This window comes from Perca fluviatilis, chromosome 19 (genome assembly GCF_010015445.1).
Source record: "Perca fluviatilis chromosome 19, GENO_Pfluv_1.0, whole genome shotgun sequence".
Classification (NCBI taxonomy): Eukaryota; Metazoa; Chordata; class Actinopteri; order Perciformes; family Percidae; genus Perca; species Perca fluviatilis.
In genome coordinates, this window is record NC_053130.1 from 24,209,938 (window position 1) to 24,224,302 (window position 14,365).

Genomic DNA, 14,365 nt, shown 5'->3' on the forward strand with positions numbered 1-14,365 from the left:
GAATTTGACAAACAGATTAGTTCTGTTGTTAAAACCAGTTTCTTCCAGCTGAGACTTTTGGCTAAGGTCAAGCCTTACCTGCTACGCAAAGACTTTGAAAGAGTCATACATGCATTTATTACGTCCCGTTTAGATTACTGTAACTCTTTGTATGTTGGATTGGATCAGTCATCCCTTCGTCGGTTACAGTTAGTCCAGAACGCAGCAGCTCAACTTTTAACCGGGACCAAAAGGCGCGACCACATTACACCGGTTTTGGCCACGCTCCACTGGCTTCCTGTTTGTTTCAGGATTGAATTTAAAATTGTATTAATTGTTTTCAAGATCTTAAATGAGTTGTCTCCTTATTTATCAGAGCTTTTACATGTCCACACACCTGTCAGAGCACTGAGGTCTTCCAATCAGATGCTCCTCGATGTGCCCAGATCCAGGTTAAAAAACAAAGGTGGCCGAGCCTTGCAGTGGCTGCTCCAAACCTCTGGAATGGTCTACCTATTCATGTAAGAACAGCTCGGACCATTGAAACATTAAAGTCCTTGCTTAAGACCCATTACTATGCATTGGCTTTCAATTCAAGTTGAGCTTTGATATCTTGACCTTTTTCTACTGTTGGTTATTTTGTATTGTATATTGTGTATCGTTTGTGTATATTATCTCTAGGGCTGCTCCCTCTTAGTCGATTAGTCGACTAATCGGTCATTTTGGTCTTAGTCAACTTAGATTTCTTTAGTCGATTAGTCATGTTTTATGCTTTTTTTTCATGCTGAATGACTTATTTCCAAGAAACTTATGAGCACATGTCAGGTAAACGCAAGAATTAAAGTGGTGCTTTTGCATGACTCTTTGCGGAGAAACTCAGATTTACAGATCTGTTGATTAAATCAACTAATCGATTAGTCGATACAATTGAATGAGTGTTAGTCGAGTAAGAATTTCTTCAATCGAGCACAGCCCTAATTATCTCTTTGATTTTGGACCTTGTTAAGCACTTTGGTCAACTATGGTTGTTTTTAAACGTGCTATATAAATAAAATTGAACTGAACTTTTCAGAAATTTTCTATATTTTCTGAAATTTTATGGACTATTCTATTAATCCTAAAAAATACCAAGTAACCAATGATGAAACTATCAATTGGTAAAAGTTCTAGTTTTGAAAGTTAAAGTAGTTCTCTAGAAAACCAACCGAAGTTATGTTTACATTCAGCATACGTACTAGAGGTGTGAATCTTCACTGATCTCCCGATTCGATTACGATTATCATGTCAGCGATTCGATATCTCGATGCATCACGATGCGTCAAATACATTTTTCTATTAAAGCCATGTAGGATATTTAATTCATAGCTTTTCAAGCTTCAAAAACAAAATATTCTGCAGTGCTCTAATACTAGCCTAAATAAATTGGATACATAAAACTACAGCACTGAGCACATGGCACTTCCTGAATGTGCAAAACGAATATGTAAACAGAAATGTTGTTAGGCCTACATTAAATTGTAAACAGAAATAATCGATTATGAGCCTGCCGATTATCGATGCAGCATCGTCCATGTCCACGATTCGATGCATCGATCATTTGATTAATTTCAACACCTCTTGTACGTACCCTTGAGGTCTAACAAACACGTTGAATACTTTGTCTTCCTTTTTATAAAACATTTGCAAAGTTTATTATTTCCAACCCTGCATTGTTTCCATCTGTGTTTGTCTAGCTTGCTGTCGTCTTCTTCGCTGCCTTTGATAACCCCATTGCTACGCTTCTTTAAGTGTCACTGCCACCAACTGTCAGACAACGGAACAGTGTGAAGACTGTGTTGCCGGTGTGCGAACAAAACGGGAAACCAAACCACTCATCCAAAAGTAGCTTCATAGTGATACTAGTGGTCAAAAACACCAACGGGTTCTCTTTAATGATTTATTCTACTCCACTGTATTTCTTTGTGCTGTGGTTAGATAAATCTGTCAGTTTGACATTAACGCCTGCCACTTCCTGGTCAGCTCCATCAGTAACCGAGAGAGAGTTGTGTATAAGACATGGACAGTGTGCCGGCGTTGCTCTACTGTAGTACGTCCAACATGTTAACGCACATTCGACCACATCAGCTGATGTGCCGATCACTGGGACAAGAAAAGAAAAAAATCCTGAAACCCTTCTCCTATACACCATTTTTTTATTAATTTATTTAACATGTGATACACGCGCACTGAAGTGTTTTAAAAAGAAAAAAGAAGGAACTAGCATCATTTAAAAAATAATGAAAAAAGTGCCATCCCCTGCAGTTGGCTTTTCTATAGCACGGTATTGCAATATTGCGGTTATCACGACAGCCGCCTTATCTGTAACTCTCCCTTTCAACCACTCCCACTTTGAAGGGCCCTCAGTGGGAGTTTGGATAGCATCTGCCCTGCTTATCTCTTTGATGAAATGTCACTCCAGAGCCAAGCATTCCCTTTCCCTCAGCCCTTGGGTGACTCAGTGAAAAGCATGACCTAAATGGACTATAATGATTTGGCCAGACAGACTTTAGTAGTATTTATGTTGCAGCATGCCTATGTCGTGGTGGTGGTGGTGTGTGTGTGTGTGTGTGTGTCCTCCAAGTCTGTCTGTTTATGTTAGAGAGACAGGGTTGCAGTGTGTTTGAGAGATTTAGGTCACGGTGCCTTCCCTGTTTGAATGGAACTGTGAATTTGGCAGACTTCGTCAGATGTTATAGACAATGCTTCACTCTACCCTCTCTCTCTCTCTCTCTATCTTGTCTGTCATCCTGTGGTATGTGAAAACACCTTATTTGTTTGTGTAGCGTCTGCTGGGACTTTTCCCAGACGTCATTCCACTCACACTCGCGCTGTGTGTCAACGTGCATCTCAAATGAAACCATCAACCGCGTGCCACAGCTCTGCTGTTTCTCCACCAAAGCTTGTAACGTCGCTGCACGTAGAGGAGGCTCCGTGTGATGATAGTTGGCACGCTACTTCACACCCCAGCTGTAAGCTTGGCATGGAGGCCGTGCGCTGTCTGTGAACATTACTTGATAAATTAGTTTGAGGTGGATGTTGTGGATAACTCTGCTCGTGTTTCCAACCCATCTGCTGCCTTTTATCCTAGTTGTATGCAGATAGAACACATTCTCAGCCTCTAAGGGGAATTGTTAGAGAACACTTGTTTATACAGAAGAGATGTTATAACAATCCTTTGCGCAGTAAACCCAGAGAAGCAATGGAACTAGAGCTCAGTTCATATGATGGAAGAATGATTTAGGAACTTGGGCTAACTAGTATGTCCATAATCAGTAAATCAAAAGCTCTCTGAGGCAAATGTGACCTCTATAAGTTGCTTGTTTGTTTGAACCAACCGTCGAAACCTCAACATTGTTTAACGTACAATTATATAAAACAGAAAAAAAGCCGAAAATCCTTACATTTGAGAAGCTGGAACAGAAGAACTAAAATAGATTGATCATAAACATGTTTGTCGATTCATTTTCATTCTTTTCACCACTTGTGTATGAACACCACTTTACAACACCATCATGCCATGCTGAGACAGAGCACAAAAAGAAAAGAAAAGCTGCGATTAGATTTAAAATCTATGTACGGAAAAATAATGAAGTGAGTTGGATTGCACTTCAGTCCAGATGGCTCAAATTGGGTTGAGGTTTTATTCCAAAGTGAGAAATGTTGCCTGATGCAGCAAAGTAAAAGCCAATCATCTTGCAGCTGAAGCCTGTACATTTCTCTCCCACATTGTACTTAGAGCTGAAAGAGAGGCCACTGGGCTGTGACCTCTAACGCACTCTCCACGAAGAAGAAAAATTCCCCAAAGAAGCAGTCGATCCACCGGGCCAGACCTGGTGAAATTGAAAACTAAAGTATGATGGACTAGAAATGATAACGCCGGAGTGTCATTTGCTCACCTTCCTTTGCTATTTTATGAAAAAAATTGTGATCAAAACGGTTGTTGTTTTTATATGTGCTCACGTGGATATCTAGATCCCAAAGTAAGAAAGGCATCCACTCAAAGCAAAGGTCCAACAGGACATTCTCAAGACTAGGTGACGTGCCGGACAGCAGAACTAGTAATGCAGTGACTCGTCATACTGACCATGTTTGTGTTTGGGCCTTAAAGAGCGATGTCTGTGGATTTGTCCCAGGAAAACATGTAATGGTAAAGGTTAGCTTCAGTGCTGTTGTGTCCTTCCCTAAGGATATCTCTTTCATGCAGCGACTGGTGTGCTAAGTAAGGAGGCATTCAGCAGTAGTTTTTGGGCTTTGAGACAAGAATGGTAATCTGTGTGGGAGATGTTTAGTTAACAGATTTTGCTTTACTTTAACATAGAGCTGGGCAATATATCGATATTATATCGATTATCGTGATACGAGACTAGATATCGTCTTAGATTTTGGATATCGTAATATGGCATAAGTGTTGTCTTTTCCTGGTTTTAAAGGCTGCATTACAGTAAAGTGATGTCATTTTCTGAACTTTCCAGACTGTTGTAACTGTTCTACTATTTGCCTTTACCCACTTAGTCATTATATCCACATTACTGATGATTATTTATCAAAAATCTCATTGTGTAAATATTTTGTGAAAGCACCAATAGTCAACACTACAATATCGTTGCGGTATCGATATCGAGGTATTTGGTCAAAAATATCGTGACATTTGATTTTCTCCATATCGCCCAGCCCTACTTTAACTCAGTGTTCTCAGGTGCAAAAACACTTGAGAGCACGCCGGACATTCATTTTTTATTTTTGGCACATTATGAGAACCCATAACGCTTATGGCTCAGTTTGATCCACTTACCTCCCGGCATGTAACGTAGAGTGTATTTCAGTATTAGATGGTATTTCAGTATCTTAATCTTGTTAAATTACCCACAGAGGTCCACGTCCTAAGCTACTTTTTTTGGTCCTCTACTTTCTATTCTTTTGTCGTTTGATTTCCTCCTGTCTGTGAAATGTAAGGTAACGGGGCATATAAAGCTAAATGATTGTTCCTGTTCCACCCAGCCTATCCACACAGCCTCTCTAGCTGTCTATATCGTCTTTGACCAGCCTTTCGCTGCCTCTGCGTCTTTTTCTGCCTGCCCGGCTGTCTGTCAGCTCGAGCCACCTGCAGCTAAGACAAAGGTGAGCCTGATGAAGAGATGGACAGGCAGGAGAAGGATGGGAGCCGGGGGATCTTTAACAGGCTCCTTGATTTAACATTATTGAAAGATCCCCTTTTTACTTGGCTCCACACACACACACACACACACACACACACACACACACACACACACACACACACACACACACACACACACACATACACATACACATACACACACACACACAGAAGCACACACACCATAACGCAGGTGTAGGTATGCTTAATCGACTCTAGCGGTGGAACGTTCCTTATGATAACAAACCTTGACATCAGGTATGATTGTGTCACACGGGGCGCATGAGGGCCGGCCTCGACACACTATGGAGATGTCTTTTGATGAGTAGTTCGTTGCGGTGGTTGATCAAAAAAGAAGGCAGAATGGAGCAGCTGTTGAGTTTAAATTGGAAGCTGCCAGTCAGATTCCTTTTCGTGTTACCAAGATTTTATTTTTTTTAATTGGCAACAATCGTGAGTGCAGTTTGTCATGAAAAGATGTTACGTTGTGTTTTTTGGTCCATCAACAGGAGGCAAAGACCAGAAATATACTAAGTAGAGGTGTATGATCATATAACAATGAGCTGGAAAAAGCAAGTGTAAAAAAATAAATAAAAGTTTGTTTCTTGATTGTATTCAATGTCATGGAATATGAAGAATAATCTGTTAGATTATAACCGTTACCACATAATACTGCACTGGTGTCACGACCATGCTCTTTGAAGTTATTCCATGACTGGCATTTAAAAAAAGTGGGGAAACCAGAAAAAAAATCTTATTATAAGGAACCATGGCCAAACTGAGACGGGGAAGAAATTAAATTAGCTAGAGATGCACCTCGAACTAGTCACTCTGAGACTTCTTCTTCTCAGTGTTTTTCCGCTGATTTTCCTTCATGTGTATTGTGTGACCTCGTAGCATATCCAAATGACTGTGACTGTGTAGTATCCCTCCAGCCTCGGTCCAAGTCACACCCTTGTCATTTTTCTCCACGGAGATGTGGGTAAATAGAGCAGAAAACATGTCTCTCACACAAAGCCTGTACACGGCAGCATGAGGGGGAAATAAAAGATTTAAGTGTGCGTGAGGATGTGTGTGCAACACATCATGTCTTGTTTGAAAGACGTGTCTCTCTGAGCTGATGGCACATGACAGTGAGGCACTCCACTGTGTGTGTGTGTGTGTGTGTGTGTGTGTGTGTGTGGGAGAGTGTGTGTGTGTGACTATGACTATTAGGTCACCCACTCATGTCACTAATGGGAAAACGTATTTTCTCCGTGCTGGGTCTGATCATTTTACGACAAAATAATTCACAGCTAGCCAGTATTGTCTAAACATCACATTCCTCCTCAAGGCTAAGTGGTCGCTATGGCGTACACTTAATGAACGGAAAAAGCAGTAAAATGTTAACAGCAGCCCCATTCTAATACTCTGTCATTTACACTCTCTCTCTCTCTCTCTCTCTCTCTCTCTCTCTCTCTCTCTCTCTCTCTCTCTCTCTCTCTCTCTCTCTCTCTCTCTCTCTCTCTCTCTCTCTCTCTCTCCCCCCCAGTTCTGTCTATCCAGGCTGCTGCCATCCAGTTCACCAAGGAGCCCAAGTCCCAGGATGCCTTGCACGGCCGCAGCGCCATGCTACGCTGCGAGGTCAGCGATCCGGCTGACATCAGTTACGGCTGGCTCCACAACGGCCAGCCCCTGGAAAACAGCGAGAGGCGCTTCCAGGAGGGCAGCAACCTCAAGTTCACCGCTGTGGATCGGCAGCTGGACGCAGGAAACTTTGAGTGCGTCGCACAAAACACGGCCACCGGAGAGGCGCTCCACTCCTACAATGCCTCCTTCAATATTAAGTGTGAGTGTTTCATTTCAAGCCGTACTCACCCTCGTTAAAAAAAAAACGTCTGAGTGAAAATTGCCAGCTGACAGGGTTTCATAATGGCAACAAGGGCACGCATCCAGTTTCTGGATCAAAAAAGCAAAACAAAAGTCCCGGTATAAGATGACAAGTAGTGTGAGCTGAAGGAATGTTTCCACCTTGTTGCCTTGTTCTTTGTTGCTTCCTCTCCCTCTTTCTCCAAAGGAAACTGGATATGTATCCCACCAAGCATGTGTTTCTTGTTGCTTGTATCCTTTTTTTTTTTTTTCTTCTCCATTGTGTAACACCCTCTTTTCCCATATACTATCAAAAGGCTTTTGTCTGGAAATTGCGGAGCAGTGTAATTTATTTTCCAGGTATATAATTATTTAGGTTTACATTAACACTGCCCTCCTTGCTCCAGCGTTTTATTCATGTCAGGCTTGTCACTCCTTTTCTTTCCAAATGTTTTGTCCCATTTAAGAGGAGGCACGCTAGTATCTTAATGTTGTTGTTTAGCCCCATAACCACACCTCAGTGACCCTCTTAAGTTTCAGAGGAAGCCCTGAGAATTCTGAGCAGCCCTGTTTGGGATAAATAACGCCCTTGTTCACGTATCGTGGAAGGCCCTCAGGTACCAGTTGTTACTGAAAAGTGTTTGTGTCTTACAAACGGAGAGAGAGAGTTTGTACTGATGGCAGCAGAAAACAAAAAGCAAAGCAGGGAAAAAAAAATGGTTCCATCTGGAATACGTTGTCCTCTCTAGCTCTATTCAGCCGGGAGGTTTTTTTCTTTCTTTGCGGTGATGTTACTCGTTCAAAGGCTGATTACAAGAACAGATGAGTGTCCAGACCTCCTAGTAGCAAACTGAGAGGGACAGGCGGAGGGAGTGAGGGAGGGAGGGAGCAGAGGTTTAAGCCCTGCTCTATGATGTGTCTCCACCAGTGGATATTTGTGGGCTGCGATGTTGAGCATCGACTCTCAACGATGAAAGTTTTTAGCCAGATAGACCAAAGAAGCACATCACTTTTCCAAACCTTGTCTGATCTGAAGGGAGCTGCTTTTATGTGTTGCAATTAAACATGATGTAGTGTGTCAATAAAGCTCAACTGACACACTCCCACGGATAAAAAAGAAAGGGAAAAAAAACTAGTTAGGCACGAAGCACCAGTTCTTAAGAGCTGCCATCGTGACCCAGAATAAATGTTAATCAACTCTCTGCCAGGTCATTTATATTCCCACGCATTGGAAAAGACAGGCATGTTTTTATTGGAAGGAACGGGGTCTATCTATTGTTACAAATCCAATTTTGTTTTTGGTGAACGCATTTAATCATTAAAATGTATATTGGTAAATTTTTGATCAATGTAGGTGCATTGCTTTCACATAAATAGACATTTAGAGAAAAAGGTTGAAATATGGTAGTCTAAATATAAAATAAGGTGTAGGCCAACATCAAGGCATACACAGATTTAAAAAAAAAAAAAAAAAAAAAACTTTTGACTTCTCTCTAATTGGCAGATGCAGCCAGCTGTTTTCTGCACACAAAAAAGCTCCGATAGACCTAGTGTACTCTTTCTGCCCAGCACCAAACGGCAGTTTAAAAGCAGTATAAAGCTGGTGCGCAACGTGCTTACATTGCTGCTATGTCTGTTTGATTTGAAAATAGACCACTGTTTACCATACCAACTTTATAAGATAATAGGTGGGTGTAGGGGCAGCTGTAACTAAATAAATCAATAAAGACATAATTTGGCCCTGTGGAACTCCTCAGTAAGTTGACCAGTGTATCCAAGGCGCCACAGTAACAAATGTGCTTGCACATGATATTTCTTATTTTATTTGTGGGTGTTAATGAGTGTACATGTTTGCATGCATTGATTCTCCATCAGCCTCTGAGGGTGTTTATAAGGCATCATATTAAGTCGCCTTTAAAGTAGGCCTTTGAAATTGGTTGCTTGAAGAGGCTTTTAGTAAGTCAACTTCAGAGGTATGCTGCTGGGTTCACTGCAACAACACGCCTCCCTTTCAGTTATGACTAGGGTTGGGTACCTTTCGCATCTGAACCAATATCCGTACCGATACCGGTACCTGAAATTCGGTTTCCGGTACTTTTTCATTAATTATTTCCTCCCTCTCTCCTCCCAAACCTATCCCTACAACCTATTAAATTGAATAATTATTCAACTTTTATTCTTGTATTTGTATATTATTCTTTTATTTTCATCATGACCGTTTTTAATTGCTCTTTAATGTTTCATGTAAAGCACTTTGAATTGCCTTTTTGCTGAAAGTTGCTGTAGAAATAAAGTTGCCTTGCCTTACAACCTCAGCCTGTCAGTCAGTCCCCAGGGCACAGAAACCACTGTTGTGCCTGCGTGTCTCACAGGAAGCGTAACGTCAACAGCACTGCGACTGCTTTCGGCTCGCCATTAATATCATATCGCGGTGAAAGGTGTCTGCGTGAAGTTTAGAAAAGCTGTAACCAGACTTGAAACCGCTTTTATCGGCATTGCCGTGACTCACTGTGACTTCAACAAAACTGCAGAGCACTAGCGGCGCCAGGATTTTGATTGTAGGTGGGCCTCCAGAAAACTGGATGGGCCAGTTAAAATAAGCCACAAAAAAAACGGGTCCCCCCTGCATACAGACAGCCAGACACTAACGTGTCACACTAGCCTAACTGTGAGCCTACTTGCCTTGCTGGTGTGAGGGGGTGGCTACGGGAGGACTTGATGAGGAGAGGGCGGCCGAGCAGGATGGTAACTCGTCACTTGTAACCGCGTTACTTCAAATGGCAGGAGTTTCCTCCTCCTGCTCCTCAGAGCGTTTCTTGCTGAATTTAAATGAAAACAAGCTGCTTTGCTTTGCGTTTCATATTAGCTAATAGCTGCGGTCTGTGTCTGTCTTATTGAGCTTGCTTGAAAAGCTTGCGCGCAAACGTCATTCATTTCATTGGATCACTTGCTGGTGACAATGCAGCCTGTGGGCAGGCTTAAGAGTCCACACGTGTGGTAGAAGCCGCTGATTGGCTGAGAAGCTTTCACTCAAAGCTTTCCTCGGGCTGCTTATTGGATGAACTGCTAGAATGAAAATCACTCACTACTCACTATAGGCCTGGGTCAAAATGGGCGGGCCCGGAACTAAAATGGGTGGGCCCGGGCCCAATGGTAGCGCCGCGGGTGCTGCAGAGCCGATGTATTTTGCTCCGTCTGCACCTCTGCGTGTGTGTGTGTCGGAGCTCCGCTCTCTGTCAACATGCAGAGAGGACAGATAATCTTGCGCTTACGTTTGATTTTATGTGAACCAATACTCACATAAAAGTAGTGATTCGGTCGGTACCGGTAAAAGTACAGGGTTCGGTGCCCAGCCCTAGTTATGACAGTAGCACGGACCTGCAGTACGTAAAGCAGATATGAGCAGCAGAAACGGTACATGTCTGGGAGGCAGATACTAACGGATGTAGTGCAGTATATTCTGCTAGAAATTGTAAGATTGGTAGCTTTGTATCAGTTTGATAGGAGTACAGCAACTCCTGTTGGACTCCTCAGGCCTGACTTCAGATAAGAAACCACATACAGTAGAATTCCTGTCCTCTAGTAAAGCAGAAACCAGATAATTTATAGCACATAACATACTTTAATCAAACACACAAGGTAAGGTAGCATGCTGTAATAAATCATCTTGAATCACTTTTGTATGCTATGTGTATCAACACATTTGTCTCTCCATCATAGGGTGCAGGTTGGCAGGCCATATCTGCATCACTTTAGGTGGATCAGACCATGTTATGACAGATGTTCTCATATTTCCCCAACATACATTTAACAGGCAATAAAGCCGCACACAGCTTAAAAGTAAAGACCCCCCTTCGGCATTAACCCTGCATGTGCGTTCACTCATGTGTATGCTAGTTTGCGTGCGTAGTAGTAAATGTGGTTTGTAAGAGGGGGAGGGGTGGGCTATTCCATATGTACTGTATATGGACTGTATCGGAGTAGATTGCCCCCTGCCCCTCTGCAGAGAGAGAGAGAGTTCATTTATCTTGCTCTCAATGGTGGGTGGGCTAATCCTGCCAGTTGAGTTATTCAGAGTAATTATAACCCCTCTGTTTTCACTAATAGATGTTTTAGCCCCCCTTTATCCCTTTGTCCCGCCTGGTCACTGGGTCTCCATGGCGAGGCCGTGTCCAGCAGAGGCGTCAGGCTCACTCACCACTATTGTCAGCACGTCTGTTGGTCCTGGAGGGGACGCTTCGCTTGACTCTCGGTAACAAGATGCAGACTGACTGACTGTGACATAGGTTGTAGGAAGAAGGGAAACATAAAGTAGAAACACAGGCAAGCAGGCACATATTCCTCCCTATTTTAATGTCTCCTATCACAGAGCCACTTGTGTGTATACACACACACACACACACACACACACACACACACACACACGCCAGCCAGCCATCTCCGTTTAATCACACAGCATTACACACATACATTTGTTCGCCGGATGCATTTTAGAGCATCCTTACTGATCACTAGCGCAGCCCCACTCTTTCACATCCTGTCATAATTCCTACTACTTCCTTTGTTTTCTTTCTGTCTTGTCAAAGCAGCAACATCTCTCTTAAGTTGCCGTAGTTTGCAGCCTGGCCCGTTGACCCCTGTGAGCCACAGCTGATAAAATCTGACACCTCGTCTAAGACTGCAAGCTGAGTCACGCTTTTCCCAGGACCGTGCTCGGGCACAAAGTTTACAATATGATGCCACATGTTTTAGTTATATCCGTACCCATATGGTGCTGTCAGTCAAATCATATCCGCAGCACTCCCCTGGACAACCCAATCCACCTTGCCTCTCTGTTGCAGAAACCCTTCTCCATGGCAACAAGTCAGCTCATTGAGTGAAGCAGACAAACACGCAGCTGCCTTTTGGCACAGTGAGGAATGAATGGTCCAGGCATCTGCCTTGACAATATCCTCACAATTCATCTGTTATCATCCCCGTGTTGATGGGGCTTCCTATTCTGCCTCCAACAAAATAATTATACACCCCTAATTATTGTGTTAGCTGCCAGGCCTGCTCCAACACTTAGTCATGCATTCTATGAGGGATTACGGGGAAGTATTTGCCACTAATAGGTTATGAAAGAGCGCCTTCTGTTTGTCGAGTGGACAGCTGGAGAAACCTGAACTGTGAATGGAGCTATGAGCCGAGTAAAGGGTTAGAATGCGTGACTGTCTGTCACTAAATCCAGGTCAAAGTGGAAATTAAATAATACCAAATATTGGTTTTAATCTGCTGGAGAACCAAATAGGCCAAGAGTGGCAGAAACTTTAGACAATCACAAGGCTGTGTGTGTTAAGTGCTCGTTGTTCCAATGATTGTCAGGTCAGAGAGGTTAAGCCGTGTGTCCTGCACTGTGATGACTTTTTTTTTTTTTACCATCGTTTCTCACTGCTCATGCCGCCTACGCAGTTGTTTGGTTGTGTTTCCACACATGCTGCTGAAATGTAAAATATTTCTTATAAATGTAAAAAAAAAAAAAAAAAATCCCAAGAAAGACATTCCAGACACAGAAGTTCAAATCTGAAGGTTGAATCACTATTTAGTTTTTTATTTCATTTGAGTGACAGCAGAAAAACACACGTGGACTCTCATGAAAGTTAGGGATGCACCGATCCGATATATTAGAAATCTTCCGATACTTACCCAAATAGCTGGATCGGGTATCATGACAATGGGGCTGTCCTTTCAATTAAATACTATGTTTATATTTAGTTTGTTTTCCTTCAACCCCCATCTACTTGCACACGTTCAAAGAAAAGGAACAACGCACAGAAAACGCAGCGTAGCTTACCACCCGTCGCATGCAGCTAAAGACACAGGGTAACGTTAGCCTGCAGCTGCACTTTTCCAGACACCACGGCCAGAGACAACAGAACTGTTAAATCCTCCTGCTTCTCTAAAGTCACCACTGTGGCAACTTGTCGTCTTCCCTGTGAGTTATGTAAACAAACAACGAATGGTAAAGCGTGTGGGCTCCACGGGACCTCATGGTGCGTTCACTGCTCAGTTCAAGTGCTCCTTGTAAACTCATGATGCATTCAGGTGCACTTCATATTGATGTTGCTCTACACATAAAAGAATTATCCCAGTCATGTCGACACATTAAGGCATGCATCTTATTAGTTAAACACTGGTGCCCAATCCCAGGTATCCGTATCGGACTGAAAAAGTCTGATCAGTGCATCCCTAATGAAAGCACAGAACATGACTTTAAAATTAATTTGTGTCTCCTAAGGTTGACAGTTTGACACTACCTGATAGTGGAAACACCCACCTGTCACTCCAGGCAGGTTGGAACTAGTTACTTGATTTCGTGGCAAAAGTCAGTCCTATTGCAGATAAGACGTCTTGTTCCATCAAACTTTGCCTTACTCTCTCCTCCTCCTCAGTGACTGGCTAATTCCTCTTCTGGTTTTGTCAACCCCGTTAGGCTTGGACTAATAATAGGTCTGTCTGAGTGTCTGGCCCCAGGTGCCCAAAGCTGGGATGGCCTTCGTCATCTACTCATCGTCCTCACTAAACTACTGGAGCTGTTGACTGGAGCGGCCTTGACTGATACACCCAACCAATTCTCATCTGCAGAACTCTCAAAGACATTTGAGTACATTTGCACACATGCATTCATGCTTTAGGGCACAGCATCATCAACTGTGTTTTACTTCTTACCACTACATGTATACACAAACACTGTGTCTGTAACAGAAACACACACATTTGATCCAGTGTAGCGTGTGTGAACACATACACAGTTGTTGGGGCGTCTGTGTTAGCAGGAAGCTAGTCGGACTCACCGGATGTCCTGCTATGCCCTGCTACACCCTGTAACGCCCTGCAGTGCCCTGCTACACCATCAACTACTACAACTACTATTTCTAGTCATAGTTCCATTATCTTTATTGTGACTATTATTGCCACTGTTCATCACACCCCCAACTGGCACCGTCAGACACCGCCTACCAATAGCCTGTGTCTGTCCCAGGTTTCTCCCTAAAAGGGAGTTTTCCTCACCACCCGAGGTTTCTCCCTAAAAAGGGACTTTTTCCTCGCCACTGTCGCACTAAATGCTTGCTCTTGGGGAATTACTGGAATTGTTGGGTCTTTGTAAATTATAGTGTGGGGTCTAGACCTACTCTATCTGTAAAGTGTCTTGAGATAACTCTTGTTATGATTTGATACTATAAATAAAATTGAATATATGAATTGATTGTATAAGCCTGCCATTGGCTGGCTATTTCAGCCATCATTTTCTTCCTCTTCTGCTATCTCCACTAACTATTTTGCAAGGGCATTGTTCCAGTGCAT

The 14,365-nt window shown here is 42.8% G+C and overlaps 1 protein-coding gene across 1 annotated transcript in view; it reads left to right on the top strand.

Annotated features, from left to right (window-relative positions):
* Positions 1-2,034: 2,034 nt before the first annotated feature.
* Positions 2,035-14,365, top strand: part of ptk7b (protein tyrosine kinase 7b) — a 33,870-nt gene continuing 21,539 nt past the window's right edge. The window contains exons 1-2 of the mRNA XM_039784768.1: positions 2,035-2,065; positions 6,705-7,001. Of these exons, the coding sequence (XP_039640702.1) occupies positions 2,035-2,065; positions 6,705-7,001 (328 nt within the window). The remainder of the gene's footprint in view (positions 2,066-6,704; positions 7,002-14,365) is intronic.